Source organism: Pocillopora damicornis, chromosome 10 (genome assembly GCF_964200805.1).
Source record: "Pocillopora damicornis chromosome 10, jaPocDami1.2, whole genome shotgun sequence".
NCBI lineage: Eukaryota > Metazoa > Cnidaria > Anthozoa > Scleractinia > Pocilloporidae > Pocillopora > Pocillopora damicornis.
This window is the reverse complement of record NC_142679.1, coordinates 4,117,916-4,136,861: the sequence shown is the minus strand read 5'-3', so window position 1 is coordinate 4,136,861 and position 18,946 is coordinate 4,117,916. Positions and strand designations below refer to the sequence as shown.

Sequence of the window (18,946 nt, the reverse complement as noted above, 5' to 3'; positions counted from 1 at the left end):
CCAAGCCTCGCTTCTATGCTTGTGAGGAATATGCTAATATGAGCGAAAATAATGAACGGAGGTGAGAACAATTTCATTCAACCCCAAGTGACTTAATACTCAATAGAAACACCCCACACCACCAAAATTATGGAGCCAGATGATCCAAAAAGCAAACAGAACAATCTGACTCCGAGCAAGGAGGAAATCATTGATGATGAGTCAGTGGAAGAGGTGATAGCGTGCACATCTGCGAAGAAAAAGGCAGCGCTGAGGAAAAGAATGATGATTTCAGATGACGAGCAAGATGAAAGGTAAGTAAAATTGTGGAAAATCTAAATTATAGCCCGCTTAAGAAACAAAGAGTTGTTATGGAGTTAACTTTTGATGAAGATACTTCATCTAGTTCGAAGAGACTGCGAAATTTGGAAATTTTGACTTCTGGGCTTTAATTTTTCCCCACTGACTTAATTATACAAAGTCCCATGATTGTTTATGATGATTGTCTAAGCCCCAACCGGCTGAGAGCGCGGGAAACCAGCCATTGGTTCCCCTTCTCTCCCCTCCCCCATTAAAGAATACATGTTCATTAAATATTTGCCTATCGTTACTAAGGCATTGACCAATCAAATCGTTGTTACTGTGCATAGATCATGCTTCCCGAGGATGCGATAGACGGATGCGAATAATTTATGTTTTAGTATATTGAACTATATGGCGACTGCGATGGTCAGTTTCCTCCTACGTGGTGGCTATTTGCTTTATCAGCTTTAAATTGATAATAATCTGAGTGGAAAAATGGCGAGGCGCGTTATTTACAAATTAATTTCCCGACTTTTATTTACAAAATGACACGACAAGCAAGATGTGGCTCTTTTGTCGTCAAACGTTTCCCCAGAAGAGCCTTCGCGGGCCGCACAACGTAGGAAAAGAAGAAGAAACATCGATATCCAAAAACCGTGAGTCTCGGATTTTACACGGCAAACATGGGTGGTGTAGATAGAGCTGACCAATTTCGATCCTATTATACCATCGTAAGACAGTCGCGAAAGAGGTACAGGTACATCTTTTGGTTCCTTTTTAACGTTGCCGCTTGCAATAGATATATTCTGGAATGTGAATACCGAAGGATACGAAACCTGCGAAAACGACCACAAGACCCTTTAGAGTTGGGTAAGCGCCTGATAGACGACTACTCCTATCGAAGCGAGCTGAAATCAAGTACCTGCCCTAGAAACCACAAGAAACCACCAAGCGATTCGAGAACAAGGCCGAAAGAAAGAATGTGTACAGTGCAAATCTGCTGGTCGAATAACACCGAAAAGCTATCCAGTTGAAACTAGAAACAAGTGCTAACAGTGTAGTGTTGCGTTATGCAAAGTGCGGTACTTTGCCGATTATCATAGCGAAGACACCTGAACATACAAATCGATTTTACAATTCTTAATTTCCAGTTTTTTCAATGTGCAGATCATGTAAATACGCAACAGAAACTAAAAGTGTCATTCACTTGTTCATTTCATCGTACATTTTGAAGTTTTAAACTTGTATTTTGGTCTTTTGACTGTGACTGCTTCAGGAATAAGAGGCTGTTAGGCCGTGAGGCCTCCAGGAGTGAAAGGGTTAGTACTAGAAAAAACACTTTAAATTCTCAGTCTGCATTTTGAACCCTCTCTGCAGTCTACATTTTGTATCCAATCTGCATTCTGCATTTTGTACTAACAGGCTTCCATGGCACCAATACAGCTTATTTTTAGTTACAGTTATTCGCACAACACACTCAATCTACCACAAAATACCTGTGTATGAGTTACTTCAACATTTTAGTTCTTTTCCAAGTTAATACTCTTTCCTTTTGTGAAAATGTGGACATCACTTACAATGTTTCAATTACTTCACTCACCCAAAAAAAAAAAAAACTCTTGCAAGCAAAGTATGCCTATGTTTTGGTCTATGGTACACTTTAAAACTAGTAATACTCAGAGGTTATAATTGAGCCATGGCTTGTTATGCCCACTTTTTTAGATGTTTGTTTATATTTATTTATAAAGCATTCCCAAACTTAGCATCTCCAATAAGCTAGTGATTTCTGTGTTTTCTGCATCACTTGCAGAAAACACAGAAATGACTGCAGAATGTGCTACACAAGTCAGTTTAATCTTTCATGAACAAAACTTTTTGGGGCCTTATACATATAAATCAATACAATTATTGAATTTTGTTCTAAACAAATTTGGTACTAGCATTACATATACAAGTACATATGCTAGTTACAAGATACAATATTCAGGATTATGTTGATTTTTTATTTGTTTAGTACTTCGGAGCAAGCTAAGAAGTTTAGAACAGAAAGCGGAAGGAACGTGAGAAGGAAATTAGCTTTTGATGAGTTGAAGAATGAAAGAGACCATAAACAAAAAGGGCCATCAAGCAAGCCTTGTAATGCTTCAGAGGGTTCATCTGAAGAATCTGAGGTATTTATTAAAATTGTTCAACATACATGTAGATACATGTAGTTATTATATATACATGTAGATTGGTTATTATAACAATTAGATTCCTTGCTGCAGTGTGTCTGTTCTGTGAATTTGATCAGAGATGATGACAAAGTCTGCTTAATTAAAGCAAAAAAGCCCACTTGAGGTGCAGCTTACGTGTGACACTAACATTCTCATCACTTCACAGACCCACAGCAACATGGAATCTATTTGTTTTTTGATAAAGAAGCCAACTGTTGCTCATGAAAGGGTCATCTGTATGTCTGTCCTTTAAAAGATCCCAAGAAAAAAGTATTAAAAATGCATATGTGATTTAGCATATTATGTCATTGATAATAATTATATCATCTTTCACTGTTCCTCCTTGGCTCATTCTCCTACCAGGTCATTCTACCTTAGTACTTTGCTTACTTACATAGGAAAACAATTGTATAACTTCTCATTGTATGTGCTTCAAAGAATTGCAGTGGATCTAACTCTTGACTGCTATTACCTTGTACAAGCACCATTGACTGGATAATAAGTTGAAGTTGGACTAATAGTCTGAAGTTTAATATATGTTTTTAAAGGAACTTTATTTTCTGATCTGATCAAATACAAAATACAAAATTCTTTTATCTAAAAAAAAACCAGAGATTCTGCTTGATTAACTAATTAAGTTAAATGGGCTACATCCTGGCTATGAGAAACAGAAAATTTGTTTTTCTTTTCTCGGGGATCATTTCTGGAATTTATAACTCTAATCCTGATGAATAAGTAGGCTGGTGTTCATTGTCAACTTTTTGGGAATTTAAGGTGAAACTGGAATTTTCTTTCCTTCCTTAAATTCTCCAATATCAAGGTTTTTCAAAGTTTCCTTTTAGCAACGGGAAAAGCCAGAAAAATTTAATGGTATATCACAGCTCAAGGCTTACATGTAGCACTTGCAGTAATAAGGAGGGAGAGGCAACTAAGAAGTATAAATGTTTTATGCAGATTGTTAGAAACAGAATGAGAATGTAAAAGCTAAAGTTGCCAAATACAGGTCACCAATTTGATAACTTCTACTGACCAGAGGATTTCAGTTGTGAAAATTTTTTTCCACCTACCTAATGACTACCAAAAATCATTCTTAGCTTGGAGCACTGATCTTGTACAATTTGTATAAAATTTCTTCCATGCTTGATACAGATTACCACAGGTTTATATTTGTGGGATGTGTTTCTGGAAAATTTTTTCTAATAGTCTGATTAACTACCGGTAAATGTCTAGTCCAGCCACTTGAAAAGATGTATAACATGTATGTTTGGAGGAAGTTTTGAAAACTGAAATACCCTGTTTTTACTTGTAGTGTAGCAGTTACCATGGAAGTGATGAAAGATCTGAGGATGAATCAGATCTTGACCTTTCTAGTGTGGACGAGGATTCTGAAAGTCAAGATTCGGTAAGCAGTACAGGGCCTGCTATTGTGAGTTAAATCAAATGAAGTTCTTTTTAAATAGTTATATACTAGATAGGATATGTTTAAGGGAAATTTTTTTTCTTGTTGTCTAATGAATTAAATATTGAGCCACTGGAAAATATGTATAACATGTATGTTTGGAGGAAGGGTAGACAACTGCATGTAATTGAATTTTGAAGCTTTTTTCCACAATACCCTGTGCTTATCCACAGGCAAGCAGTTCACTTGAAAGATCTAGTGATGAATCAGGTCCTGAGAATTTTGGTGTGGATGAAGTCACCAAAAGTCAAGAGTTGGTAAGCAGTACAGTGTCTGCTGTTGTGTGTTAATCAAATGAGGAACTTCTCCTAAATATTTGTAATTCAAGTTTTCAGATTCACTAATTTTAGTATAATGAATTACAATGTGATGGGGGCTGAATTTAAATGTAATGAGATTAGAAAATTTAGTGTAACTTTGTTAAAGTGGTCCATAAATCAGTTGAAAAGTTATAGTTCATCCACTTGAAACAAAGCTGACCAGACTCAAGATTGACACATGTTGAAATTTTGATACAATATTGGTTGATACAACATTTATTAATGCCACTTTTAAGGAAGTAAATGGACATTCCTTTAAGAAGTGAAATTGAACAAACATTGGCCACTGCACATCCCATCCTCCATTCAAAAGCAAAATCCTCCTTTCTTGCCTCTTTTGCAGGCTCAGCTGGCAAAATGAATAAAAATCCTTGTTGTTAATTAATGATTACTACAAAATCCTAGAGAAAGTTATCTTTACCTTAATTATTACAAAATATACCTGCTTCATTCCTTTAGTTTTGTAAGTTATATCTTGTCTGGTTTTGTTTTGCAAAATATTACAAGCCGCCAAAAATTGCCTATTGATCTTGTTTGATAAGTAGCATTAATATGCTCTTTTAGTTAACTATTACAGACCATGCCTTCTCATTATTTCAGCCCAACCCAGGAGAGGAACAATTGTTTCGACTGCTGGTTGAAATTCTCTTGCGAATCATTATGGGTGCATTGTGGGAAGGAAATGGTAAATATTTTATTATTTTGTTTATATATTATGTGTATATATATATAATTATTATTAAACATGCATGTATACATACTTTGAAAGGACACATCATTAAAGTTTTGATGTTCTAAGATTTATTGAAAACATACTCTACAGGTACATTATTACAGATATATGTTTTCAATAACTAGCTTGTAGAATATTCCCACACATAAAAAGTTGATAATGACGATGAGAAAAAATTTTTGAAACTGAATTTAAAAAGCTAATTGGAAAGAAAAATAAATAGAAAAAATAAACATAAACTGGTATAAACTTCTGATCAACTTAGTGAAAAAATGTACTCAACTGCAATGTGCCAAGACACACTGTATATTGGGCAATGTTTATGTAGAGGGAAGCCTGAAAAATGAACCTCACAAACAGAAAAGTGTTAGATACATGCAAATGTAGTAAGCCATACCTGTATGTACCTACATTCATTGTACTATGTGCAGTGAATTGGTAGCACATTTTATATAAAGGAGAAATCCACGCTGGTGTGTATAATGGCCTTATTATCTTGAATGAATGCAACAGATGGAAGAAGAATTATCAGTTTGTTGACAAGAATTTTGAAGGAAAGGAAACATGAAAAGCATAGTGAAAGTCAGTACACCACGTTTGGAAATGTAGAGTTAAAAAGATTTGGGCACTTTGTAACTTTTTCTATCTTCAATACTGCTTACAAAAATGATTTACTGTTAGAAGTTGTTGTGAAACACATTTTCATGCCCCCTTGAATGAATGCGGCTCTGAAAACACCTAAAACCTTTTAAAAGTGTGAAGTTCATTTAAGCAGTTATTAGTAGTACTTGTATTACAAATGTTTCACAAACACTTCTCTCACCTAACTCTGACTATTACTTAGAGCTCTCTATATATGAAAATCTTTACTGTTTAAAATTTAATTTTGAACACTTCTGTTGTTATATTCTTCTGTAGATGATCATTTCAAGAAGGCCCAAACATATTGGGAAAGATTGGTAAATACGAAAAAGGAAAGTCTGGTGGCAAGCAGCAGATGGAGAGATTACAAAGTAATATTGATAACCTTCTGATTCTGTTGTAGTGTGGCATCAATTGTCACTGAAACACCTTGTTCTCAATTTCTAATTTTCATCTTAAAAAATAGTTAACACTCTTTCAGTGTTAGTCTTCACTCAGCTACAGTAAACCTCATCATTTTTAGAGTACATCTGAAGGATATGTTCACTGCACATGCACATACATTATTACCCACTCAAAACATGTACTGGGTCACTACAGTACACACGGTCATATAACAGAATGAGTGCTTCGTGTATGTAGCCTATTGCGATTATAGTTCCTAGCTGTTATCATAGGGGTTTCTGTGGATGGGAGATTCCTCACCTTGCAAAGTTGATGGTGCTAAAGCTTGTCTTTGAAATACAAGTCGGTCAAACCAATTTGTACCCAAATTAACTTGTACACATACATATACATATAGGAGATCTTTTCAGGTGTATAGTTTTTGCTTTTGAGTTAACAGTGGAATGAAGCATACATGTATACTGTCTCAAACAAAGTAAAGGAGAGTCATTGTAAGGTCACAGTTTAAAAAAGTCAATCAAAATTACAGTTTGTTGTTGTCATGAATAGTCACTTTGTCCATAACACACTATTATATTAAAATCTTTATTGTCATAGTCAATGTATTCACCATTCACATCAAACAGTAACAACAAGTTTTTTGGCAGGAAAAGCTGAAGAAGTGTGAAGTGGTGAAATTCAAATACCTCAAACCAACAACGGAGCATCAGCAATGTGAGGTAAGATTTGTTTGTGAATAATTTTTTTCCAAATCGTATGCCTCTGAATTTCAGTTTTTTTGCATTTTCCTGGCCTTAGAATCAGCCAAAAGCCACCTAGGAGACCTCCTAATAACTGGTTACCAGTTATTTTTGCCCACTGTTCAAGTAAATTTTACTGGCTATTTCACTGAAACCTGGGACTGAAATATTTTTATTATCCAACAGTTTTTTTTCAATTTTTTGGAAAAATATCTCATGTCTCCTTTCAACCAATGTTGTGAAGATATCTATAACATGTTGCTGGCCAACCAAATTCATCACTCGTAGTCACCTTGCAAAATGACCTCTGCCATGTTTCCTTTCCATTCTTCTTGTGGCCAAATGAAAAGGCCTGCCAACATGGCATCCACAGGTGGCTCTACCCCTGGACCCCAGTGGGGGCCCATGTGGCCCCCACTGCCCCAGCATGGGCTAAAGTAACAAAGTTACTGGCTATTTCTTATTTTTTACATCCAATAAAAAACCTTAGCAAGAACCCTGACAAGCTGAAAGGCATTGTTGACATTATTTGCAAATGTTCCACCAATACTCTGAGTGCATTTTTATCCCAGTTATTATGAATAGAAAGTGCAGTCTGTTTCTATGATAATCATCTAGCCATTGGATTATCAGTATTAAGAATAATAGGTTTTTGACCAATCAGAACATGCATAGTGTCTCAGTTAAAGATATGGAGATATTTAGGAAAACAAAAGGTAATACTTTTTGGATTCTCCACTGTCAATTAAGTAAGACCACTGTCAATTGAGTAAGACCAAAGAAAGTAATATTTCGGTTAAAAATTGATTTCTTGAAATCTGCATATCGTGCAGAGCCCCAAATCTCAATAATTTGAACTTGTTTAATTTTTTTTCAATTTTATGCCTTTCGCTCAAAAATCAATGATACAACCTAACAAAACTTCTGTGATATCTCCATGATAGGCATGTTTGGCACGTCGCTTTTTGAAGGAACGCGTAGTCTGTGAAAAGCTTGGTGGAGAGTTTAAAAAGGTGGGTTAAACACAGCATTCTAATTTGTTGTGGTTGTGTGATAAACAAATATTTTATTTTATTCAAGAAACTGGCCTCTCCAGATGAGCAAAGGAAGGCCAGTCAGGGAATATATTTTTTTCTTTTCACTTTTAAAATGTCATCCTAGTAAGCAAGCCAAAGTGATCGCATGGGAAATTGACTTAATGGGGTCAGTAAGATCATAGTATGTGCATGGGTCAGCTCAGCCTCTCATGTTAGTACACATGCAAAGTTTGATATGAATAATTGATTAGGTGGTGACTGTGAGATCATCTCAGTAGTCAATTAAGTATTGGGAATGTATTGAAATTTGTGAGAGTTGGAAAGAAGTATGAAAGTACAAAGAAAGCATTTGACTTTTCAAAATTAAAGGTTAATTAAAAATTAAAGGTCTTCAGGTTTTTGGTGAGTACAGTATGTTAGCTACTCAAATGTTTTCTGAGACTCAACCACACCTAGTGAATATTTATACCTTCATTGTAGAAATTTAAAGTTTGTCAGTCTTGTGCATCAAAAGGGTCTGTCTACCATGACCTTCACCATTACAGGCAGCTGCTGAATGATAACTGCTCTAAACAGGTACCAAACTTATGAGCTGATGATAGAGATATGTATAGCTGTATGTTCATGAAGGCCATAGTCAGTATTCTATTTTTTTTAGCTACACTGTAAAAGATCAGTTGAATATATACAGCAATTTGCACACTTCTCAACCCCTGAAATAATCTTCAAGTGGCAAGTTGTTGACATAAAGAGTGTAAGAATGCTTTGGGAAAAAACTATAAAAAAATGGAAATCAAGTAAAAAAGAGAAACCTTCAACCAAAGGTCTTTTTGTTCATTTGTTTATTTTTTTCCTTGATAGTTTTATCATTATTTTTATTGTGATCATTATTATAATTACTATTTTTACCTATTTATTTATTTATTTCAATTTTAACAAGTACTATATATAACTCTAGATTATGGAGAATATTAAGATATTTACTAAAGTTTACTAATTGATTATGTTTACCAGTCACTAGAATTGCGCAGTGTACTGTGATGAAAGTGCCAGGTTGAGGAAGACTTACCATAGACTGTAAGCCTTAGCTAACTTCACAAACTTTGAAAGAATTTAAAATATTTTTTAATCTCAGTTAGAAAAGGTGCAACAAATGGCAGGAACTGAAACACCTGAAGGAATCATCAAAAAATGTCTTGATGATGAAAGGTGGCTGGATAGGGTGAGGCAAAATGTTTTTCTTTGAAGTCAAATCATCTATCCCTCTCTTTTTTTATAAATATACCTTAATCCACTCAACCTCTGTTTTCTTTTTTTATTGCAGCTGTTTAACCATTTCCAGTCAACTTTGAATGCTGCGAATAAATGGGCAATTGATTGAGATAGAACATTATCAATTATCAGTTATCAATTATCAGTTATCAATTATCAGTTATCAATTATCAGTTATCAATTATCAGTTATCAATTATCAGTTATCAATTATCAGTTATCAGTTATCAATTATCAGTTATCAATTATCAGTTATCAATTATCAGTTATCAATTATCAGTTATCAATTATCAGTTATCAATTATCAGTTATCAATTATCAGTTATCAATTATCAGTTATCAATTATCAGTTATCAATTATCAGTTATCAATTAGGCATGTCGTGCTTACTGTTCATACTTGTATAACAAGAGGTTCTCGATGCATCTGGTAAACTGACGATTTTGTCTCCTAAAGAACTAAGTTAGGCTAGTAGTTGGGTGACCCCGTATTATGGATTAATTTAGGAACATTTGCCAATTTTAAATTATTTTAATGCTCTCGAATTGCCTCAAGGGTAGAAGTAGCACCACACTTTCCTAGCTTCAGTGTAACGATATAATTTTTTTGTTATCAGTTTTTTATGCTAGCGCTAAAAATTTATATAAAATTCAGCGTAGAATCTGCGATTTTTATTAAGTTCAGCAATGCGTAAATGCTACCAATACAGTCAGCCGAAAACAGTTGTTATTAGATCATAACTGTAATTAGTGTTAAACTTTAACCGTCACCTGTCATGGCCTTTTGTGTAGTTGTTATCCACCTGAGCTTATTGAAAGCGATTAATCTTGTAAAGGGGAAATTTCTGCCTTGCCAATCGTTGTAGTAGGTTACTTGATCCTTTAGATAATTCATAGCATTGCCTAATCCTTTGTACCTTGGGCTTAAATAGAGCTGTTTTGTAGAGCTTTCTTTGGTCAAAAGTGAAAAGGAAACAGTCAGCTGAATGGTGCTTGCAGAATAAATCTACGTTGAAGCCAACTATGTTGTTGTTAGTCATTGTCTCAAAGACAGTCAGCAGCCGTAATAAATCCCGACCTTCTCGCATTTCCCAGAAGAAGTTTATCGGGTTGTTCCCCGTTCGCCCGTTTATCTGTGAAGGCAAAAACCTGTTTTCACATTAGTCAATGCGCGAGAAAAACAGGCGTTTATTTTCCCTGTTCAAAGCATTATTATAATTCCGATTTGTTTCCTAAATCCCCGCTAATGGCTCAGATACCGGACTCCGATCCTAGCGGAAACATGTTTGCGCGAGTAAGGTGGGGTTTATCTTTTTCATTTGTTATTTCATTCCTAAAATTCTCTTCTGGGGTGGAGGGGAAACCAAAAGATTCTTCGCAAAAATGGAATGATGTCTAGGAAGCCTCGACAGCAAATTTCATTCGCCGCGTACTTGCATTAAGATTGACACCGGCCAAAGCTGCACGCCTCGCTGGTTAATTTCCACTCGGCTACCTACGCACGCTCATTAAAACTTAAAAAGTTTTTACGCTGTCACTCACTCTTCACTAATATTTTTTTTCCTCCTGTGCCGGACTAAGCTGGATGTAAGAGCCTGCTTGTATTGAGACATTTCGTCTCTAAGTTAAGATAATCTAGAAATCTCTGAATTATGTTCTTAGGTTTTACAAAAATCGGATATACACTTTTAGACATTAAACTATGTGTATAGACCAAAAAATTGGATAAAGTTAGAAATACAAATTATAACTTGTTAAACTTGGTGGTTGTATTTGCAACTAAGATTCTTGTAGTTTATTTTCTTTTTAAATTAATATTTGTTCTTGATAATTCTCAGCAGCACCGAAAAAAGTAAAAATGATGATGTTAGAATTCTTGTGTGAGCCCAGCAGAACATAACTGACTTACTCGGTCATTGTACGCGTGACAAGTGTGATGACCTGCCGACTTCACTCCTTCTTAAGAGGGAAAATATGGGCATGTGATATAATCATCCGAGTGCCAATTTTTATTAACATTTTATTTTTTCCATTATACTTTCTTTCATTGTTTACCGCTATTCATAGAGTTCAACTGTCTTAAAAAAGCACTCATTCCATGTAAAGATATTGTAAAGCTGACCGTGATTCCTGGTCAGATCTTGCGCGACCACATTTGTGACTTGTGCGATAATCGAAGCACGAGACTCCACTTCTACGACCTACAAAAACAGGCGCATTCAAATATCCTAAATGCTAAAAATAGGATTTTCAACGTACGCTAAAGCGGGTTACTTTACCTTGAACTGCTTGATAATTAAAATCACTGAAAATTTTCTTACTTCGTTTACAATGTAAGCCAAAAATTGTGTAGTTCTGGAAAATCACAGGTAAAACTTCAGTGATGCCCCTTTGCCACTTTGTTTATCCAGAGGGATGGTTCGCGACCATCCGAACCGAAAGAATCCTTTTAGTTTCACTTTGTCATATTTCCCTTTCCGTGAGCTGGATTCCCTTCTTTCAAAAGTAAATTTGCGAGGTTGGAGTTTTCGACCGTTAAACATGATTACCATCAAGCTTTGTATAAACTATCAAGAGTGGTTCAGTTCGTTCTCTTTACATTAGGTGTTGCAACATGAGCAATCTTTTCTTTAGCTGAGGAAGCTCTCAAATTTGCAAATGCTCCTTGGGTAGGTCGTCACAATTTATTTAGATATAATTTTTTGCCACGTGGAGAGGCGCCTTGAGAAGAAAAAGAAAATTTGCGGGAGCCAAAACGAACCATCAGCAAGGAGAGTTAACTCCGCCGAAAAGAACGAATACGGACAAGGATGAAGAAAATTGACACGGATTTCAAATGAAAAACTGGGAAAATTTTGGCTTCGTTTTTCCAGCTTTGTAATCCTTATAAATAGCGTCTTAAACCTTAAACAAGCTCAGCATGGTTCCTCCATTCATCACCTGGAACCAAAAATAAGTGTAATCGCAATGGGAGACCTGTGTTTTGGGTTCTCGTGCGACCCAACACTGCTTCAGATCGTATCACCTTACCCAAAGACTAGAGTAAGTTGTCTGGGTTGCCGCGCTTAGTGTTAGAGCACAACCAATTTCTTTCAAAATATGAATTTTACTGATAAGAAATTTCCGTAGTGTACAAAATCATTTGAAAAGCGTAGATGAACGATTCTTATTCCTGACGAACGTTTGAAAAAATCGTCGTCTAAACAGTGTTGATGGTGACATTTCAGCGCTAGAGCAACATGGGGAAACCTTTTCATTTAGAACAGCGGAAGTAACGTGATTTTCAGATTTCGCTGTTATACAGAAGAAGAGCTGAAAGGTATAGTTTTTCTCTTGGATATAGTTTACTCTGCTTGATGATAGGTCTCAAAATATAAATTCGAAATCATAGTTTTGCGGTTCATTACACGACTGGCAATGTATTAAGTCGTTTTCCTCCTTAGGTTTCATTATCTTAAGGTCGAAAGAAAGAAAAACTGATACAATACTTTTTTCGCGTTTTTTGTCTAATTTGTTGTTTCCGGTGCCCAAAACGATTAGTTCTGTCTTTATAATGTGCGCGATAGGTAAGATCAATTGGGGAGACTCCTGGATTGATTCATATTTGAGTGAGCTTCTCGAGCCCCAAATAATTTAAAAAAATTTTCGAGGTATGAAAATATTATTGTCAAAACTTTTGCCGACTCTATCACGCGCAACAATAAAGACCTAATCGGAAAATTCCGTAAACATTGCATGACCGACCAGAAAACGTTGGGTGATCATCATGTGAGTCGCGTGTGGCATTAGTTCTTTTTACAGAGCCGTTTTTCACTAGTTGCAGTGTAACTGCTGACAGGATTCCCCTCTCTCTCGAAATCAAGAAAATTATTTGTCTCAAAAGGTAAGAATTCAACTGTATTCGTATCCATCAGAGTCCCTTTATGATAGACCCCAGAACCTGTGGATGACTCTGTCAGGTCACGCTGTTGATCGTGATTCTACGCTAATGACTTGGTCATAAAAGATGTATCTACCCCTCGAGTGTTAGAATGAGAACAGCAGGAATTCGTTATAAACGTTTTATTCATAATTTTCAGTAATGCTTCTGTCAATGGTCAAACTTTCAGGGCTTCGTTCGCAACCCAGAAGTATTTTTTTTTAAACTGCCTTACAAGTGTGTTAACTTACTTCGTTCTCTATTTTCAATAAAGCTATGGTATATTTATTGGTTTGCTAAAACTTCTACAGGCGCCAAATTAATGATGATTCATGCCGACATTCAATGCTAATTTTTCCGGATGGTTAATCGCAGTTACGCACGAGAGAACGTTATTGGTGTAAACTGTTTCGTCTGCTTTTAGGAACAAGGCCTTTATTTCCCCTCGATAAACTTACTCTGAACTTAAATAAAAATTCCCATCAATACAGAAACTTACGAATTGATATATATATTGTTGGAACAATGAGCTCTTTTCTTTTAAACGGTTCTGAAAAAGGTACTGTCCTATCGTTTACATACAGTGACTGTCAACCTTTGTCAGGATTTGTTTGATGGCAGAGTCGACACCGAAGGAATAGTGACGCCTTTTGTTTGCCGGATCGCATGATATGACATCACGACTGACAACTCACTGTCATGGGAAACATCATACCAGTTTCTCGAACAGAAGATAATTTAAATAGAAGTTAATTTTAATTCATTTTATTTTTTCTCATGTTTGCCTTTGAGCGCACATTTCCTTGTTAATAGTTTTTCTGTTTATATTTTTACACTCCCAAGGAAACAGCGAATTGGAAAGAGATGCATCTTGGTTAGATCTAAACGAAGACTTCAATGATCCGCACACGGACCACCGGAGTTCAAAACAAAGTTCTGCCCGCCAGAAGACGAGTGGAGATGACAATTCCGTCGACAAAAGGGATCGTGCACCTCCGAAAAGTCCTAAATATTCAAGTTTGTCAGCGAAGGCAATACTTGAAAGAGCTGAGTCAGTTTTAGAAGCTATCAATGAGAAAGGATGCCCAACAGCTGAAGGTGTGACTTTTAACCCTTTATACCCCAACATCAGTATGTATATTCTCCGTACTGTTCTCCTTAGATTTCCCTAAGGTGTCGACAAGGAGAATTTGTTTAACGATCAAGAGCTTCTTAAGTTGGTGATAATTTCTTTTATTCTTATGACCTTCATATGTGATTCAGGGGTGGGATTGTGAGGAGAAATTAGATGTTGGTCACTCTTAGGGGTCAAAGGGTAAAGCGACTTTTATGGACTGTAAAGTTAAGGCAGGTTCGATAAGATTTGCAATAATGAAGTGCAGGGGGGGGGGTGGTGGGGTGGGGTGGAGTCGGGATGGTCGTTGTAGTGTAATCAGCAAAACCTCGCCAGAATTAGAGGCATAAGGTTGTATTAAAGCTTGGAGACATTTTACTTCGACAAATATCAGGGTTACAATGGCGTCTAATTGTGTTTGTACGCATTTACATTTCATTTGTTGCATTGCGCCACTAGCGCGCTCGTTTGACTGAAATTTTCCTTCATTTTGTTTGTTCTTGAAAGAGAACCTTTTCAACGTTACTGTTTATACCGCTGACTTAAGGTTGGCAGCAACCACGTCTTAAGTGTACATCAATATCTATGGAATGGTTTATGGCGTGGAAGAGAGCACGACAAAAATTCATCTTACCAACCATGACATGAAGGAATTTACAAGAGGACGGTGCGTTCCAAATAGATTTTAAAAATTTGCAGTGAACTATCAAATGATGGGCATTTAACTTAGGGTCAAATTGTATTTTTTTAAAAATGTTTCTTTTTGTTTTTGATATCCAGAGTGGATTCATTCCTTCTAAAGACGAAATTTGTTGGTTTGGTTGAGAGAATCACGATTGAGCATGACAACACAGGTGTGCTACCAGATTGGAACTTGGACAAGGTACAGTGTGAATTTATTTATGAGGTGTTTTTATCATTAAGGAATTATCAATACAATTCCCTGCTCTCAATACGATCCTCTTAAGTCTAGTCCCTCCATATCATGATTCAAATAAGCAGCAAACGAAAAAAATATATATTGCTCGCAAAAGGAGGCATTACAGTGAAATAATTAATTGGCAATTTTTTTTAGTTCAGTCACTACTGAAACCTAAAGGGACCATGAGGTTTTCGAGCTAACTTCTTCCCATATCTGAATTAATTTTTTTTTTATTTAAAAGAGCGGCAAGAGAGAAAGAAGCCATACTTAATAGTTAACGTACTTATTACCACTTCATTAAGACAGATACTAGAATTTCTATTTAAGTTACTTACACAGTGTTGTTCTAACAGAAAATATCATTTCACTTTATTGGCGAAAGAGAACGTATTCAGGTCTTTCCTATAATAAGGAATGTCTTGCCAGAGATCTATCGCCTGATAAAGGTCAACACTCCTTCCAACCGATATATCCCCTCTTGAGGTTACCGGTCAGTTGTCAGTTGGGGGCCGGTCGGTTATCATTTACGCCTAGGGAGGAGGTAGGGGTGGAGTGGGGAGGTCAGTTCGTTCCACGAGAAAAGCAAGGTCTTTAGAGTACTTTCTCCTTTGTAACAAAACTCTTTTCCTTGGGCGTCGAAGTAACCAACCTGAATAAAATTCTACTGGTTGACATTTTTTCTCCTTATCATAGGTGGTGGTACACGATTTAAAACTTGGTACGATCCAGACGTTCATTTGCTATTGTGAATTGGCGGGATACGAAAATGAAGTCAGCTTACCACCAATATAAAACAACACTCACAGCGGTTTTACCTATTTGAGTTTCAAGAGATTGAAGATTATAATCTCCTACAGTTTTCGTTTTGAAATGATGTCGCGGTGATTCTAAATGAATATGACGGATCGAACTAAAGCTTCTCTTGTTTGTTCTGTTTTAATTTCTTTCATTTACCTCTTATTGACCTCGTTTTCTAAGGAGCGAGCTTTTTCTGCTAGTCAGGATTTCAAGGCGTGAGTGCGTAGCGTGCGGGCCTTAAAACAAGGTTCTGTGACTTACTGTATGGGCCGTGAAGACGAGGTTAGTAAGATAGTTATCAAATCTTTGGTTTCAATTAAAAAGGGAAGTTTTCAATAGAAACAATCTTTTGAATTAAGTGGGCCTTGCGGTGAAATACGGCCCGCTAAATTGACCAATCATAGTGCACGTACGTGGATCCTAACCCTACAGTCAAAATCACCGAACAACTTTAAGCCAGCTCCCCTTTTCAAATACGTCTTTGATGGTTGACAGATTTCAATCGGTCGGCCATTAGTGTTGTTCATCCATCGAAAATAGTTCTTCAGATGATTTACTTGACTGGCAATTACGAAAGTACTGCTATCTAAATCTTCAAAAAGGAGTGAAATAAAAGAACCATTCAATTGCTTTAGATTGAATAGTTACGACACTTGGAACTATTTCAAATTGAGAGTAAATCTGATTAGTCAAATATTGACGATTTCAAGACTTGAATAAATAATACATTTAAATTCACATTCAACAAAAATGATATTTTTTTCAAGTTTTTATATCCTAACGTATCGTTTTTCAGTTAGTTTCCTCGGCAAACTTGACACTTGGAAATGATAAGGGCTCTTTAAATCACATTTCCAGTTCTTTGCGCAAGTATTCGCAAAATTGGAGTTTCAGCTGCGGACTGCGTTCATTTTGCGTTTAGACTTCGTTCACTCTGTGGTCAGACGTAGCATTTCTCGTAAATGCACTTAAACACCACTTTTGTTGGGTAACCACATTTTAGCGCGCTCAGGAATGCGTCACGCCCAGCCTTTCTCTGTCCGTATTCGGAATCCAGGAGGAACTGGAAAAAGTCCAAACCACCCAACCTCAAGGCTTGTTCAGACTTCTCCAAAGTTCGTATGACCTGTGGTAACTGCGTGATGTTGAGCCGCTTGTTGCCCAGCGAGCAGTGTTTCACAGACGAGGCAGCGGATAGAAAATTGAGATAGGTTCGTGAATTGGCGTTTCTGGAATGAAGAAGTTCAGATAATCACACAAAGCAAGGGCTATGATATTGATTTCATGATCGGATGTGACTAGTTTAAACACGACAGCGGGTAATACAGATCACAAGAGAAAGTCATAGGTCAGTGAGATCTCACGTGACCAAAACTGGCCAGACAGAGGAGAAACCAAAGCCTTATGTTGGAAAAGGTCCCGTTAATGCAAAGGGCGGGAAACCTGACCCAAGCGCGGGAGAAAGTGGAGGTGGTGCCAAACGCGGAAAAGAGTTCACCCGGAGTGAAACAATGGAAAAGGTAAAAGCAAATTCAAGCATGGGAAAGGGCGATTCTTGAAGCGGGAAAACGTGAAACCTAAGCGCACGAGTAAGAGAAACCGATTCAAGGTGTGGGCACTCGTGAAACTTGTTCCAGGCGCGGGAAAACGTAAAGTAGGTGCAAAAACGCGTGTTTGACGCCGAGCGGCTAATGAGCATACGTTTCCATGCAGTAGAAACATTAAAAATGATTGAAAGAGAGGGAATGTGTAAACGGTGCCAAAAGCTGAAGAAGGTGGATCCACTCTCGAATGCGCGCAAGTGCACCAAGTGTGCCTAAGGCTTACAGGCTCTTTGACATCGTGAAAACTTTAAACATATATTCAATCTCTTCAAAACAGAGAGATACACGCAAAAGTAACTTTGATCTACGAGCAAGAGACATTTACAATTCGATCTTATCGAGGATGCTACGGAGTAACGAAAAAGGCAGCCATTTTGCCGGACAATAATTAATACTTCAGAGAGATCTGAACTCTTCTTAATACAAACCTCTGAATACAAATAAAGCTATTCTATATTCTGATTATTATACTACCTATTACTATCTATTATTCTAACCTGTTTAGCCCCTTCAGCAATTTCAAGAGCTTCAGCCAGTCGCATGTCGTCTCCAACAGGAAAAACAGTCTGAAGAGGTTCTTTTGTACGGTCAGAACTTTGTACAGCGAGAGGATCATAATGAATGCCATCATAGATCAGATAAACACATTTGCTGTAGCCAATGCCTTCCCCTAGAAAGCAAGTTTGGTTATGAAGCTCAGTTACTAACATCTCATAAGCTTTACCATTTTACCATAACAATTTTAGTGAGACAGTAGGAGAGACCTTGTAATAATATAAACATTGCTGTTTTTCAAATGTAAAATACTCCTTTACCATTTTACCATAACAATTTTAGTTACTGTAGCACCCTTATTCCAAATCACCTCTCTCTCTCTCTCTCTCTCTCTGCAGATTGAAAATAGGGCATTTTTGGTAACTTCAAGTCTCTTTCGGATATCTTGCGTAAATAACATGATCACATCGTCCTGAGTATTTCAAACGCTTTTATGCAGAATCTACAACACTCTGTCAGAATCTTGCGGTCAACCGTATCAAAAACAATTTTTTACAAATTTTTAAATATTTCAAAGGTTACAAAATTTCCCTACTCCGTGGAAAGTACTTTTTAATTGCATTTCAACTCAAATTTTCAATGATAAGATAGATATCCGACTCGATTAGCATATTTTGGGCATTCGCTCACTTTCCACAACTAAATATTTTGGGAGCAATTCACAGCCCAAAAAAATTTAGTAAGATTGTATGTTTTGTCATAGACAAGAGCTCCCTTCGAAACCTTTCAACATTTTAAAACTTAACTTTGCTGCTCTAAAGTCAAATTCTCACCTAACTTGTAGCGATTGAGGTTTAAAACAGTTTATATGAAAACAACATTGTTTTTCCTAATTGTGGCACACAAAAAAACTTAAAGAAAAATTTTTTTCGGGGAAATTTTGGAAGTTTGAAGGGAAGAGACTTTGCCGGGTGACATAAGTGCCCTATT

General features: G+C 36.5%; 3 protein-coding genes across 3 annotated transcripts; 2 read left to right on the top strand and 1 right to left on the bottom strand.

Moving 5' to 3' along the window:
* On the top strand, window positions 1–10,125 carry LOC113677626 (uncharacterized). The gene is made up of 11 exons (XM_089184959.1): window positions 1–293; window positions 2,297–2,453; window positions 3,808–3,900; window positions 4,131–4,214; window positions 4,878–4,962; window positions 5,929–6,023; window positions 6,705–6,776; window positions 7,742–7,810; window positions 8,315–8,410; window positions 8,970–9,056; window positions 9,159–10,125. The coding sequence occupies exons 1-11, from the start codon at window positions 130–132 to the stop codon at window positions 9,213–9,215; spliced, it is 1,059 nt and encodes a 352-aa protein (XP_089041085.1). The 5' UTR covers window positions 1–129; the 3' UTR covers window positions 9,216–10,125.
* Window positions 10,126–12,891: 2,766 nt separating this feature from the next.
* LOC149038528 (lipoxygenase homology domain-containing protein 1-like) lies at window positions 12,892–16,608 on the top strand. Its single transcript, XM_089184964.1, has 5 exons — window positions 12,892–12,987; window positions 13,867–14,121; window positions 14,645–14,804; window positions 14,918–15,020; window positions 15,753–16,608. The coding sequence occupies exons 3-5, from the start codon at window positions 14,728–14,730 to the stop codon at window positions 15,849–15,851; spliced, it is 279 nt and encodes a 92-aa protein (XP_089041090.1). The 5' UTR covers window positions 12,892–12,987; window positions 13,867–14,121; window positions 14,645–14,727; the 3' UTR covers window positions 15,852–16,608.
* On the bottom strand, window positions 16,401–18,137 carry LOC149038527 (uncharacterized). Its single transcript, XM_089184963.1, has 2 exons — window positions 17,959–18,137; window positions 16,401–17,086 (listed from the first exon to the last, which is right to left on the bottom strand). Exons 1-2 carry the CDS (start codon window positions 18,090–18,092, stop codon window positions 16,798–16,800), a joined length of 423 nt encoding a protein of 140 aa, XP_089041089.1. The 5' UTR covers window positions 18,093–18,137; the 3' UTR covers window positions 16,401–16,797.
* Between the last annotated feature and the right edge of the window lie 809 nt (window positions 18,138–18,946).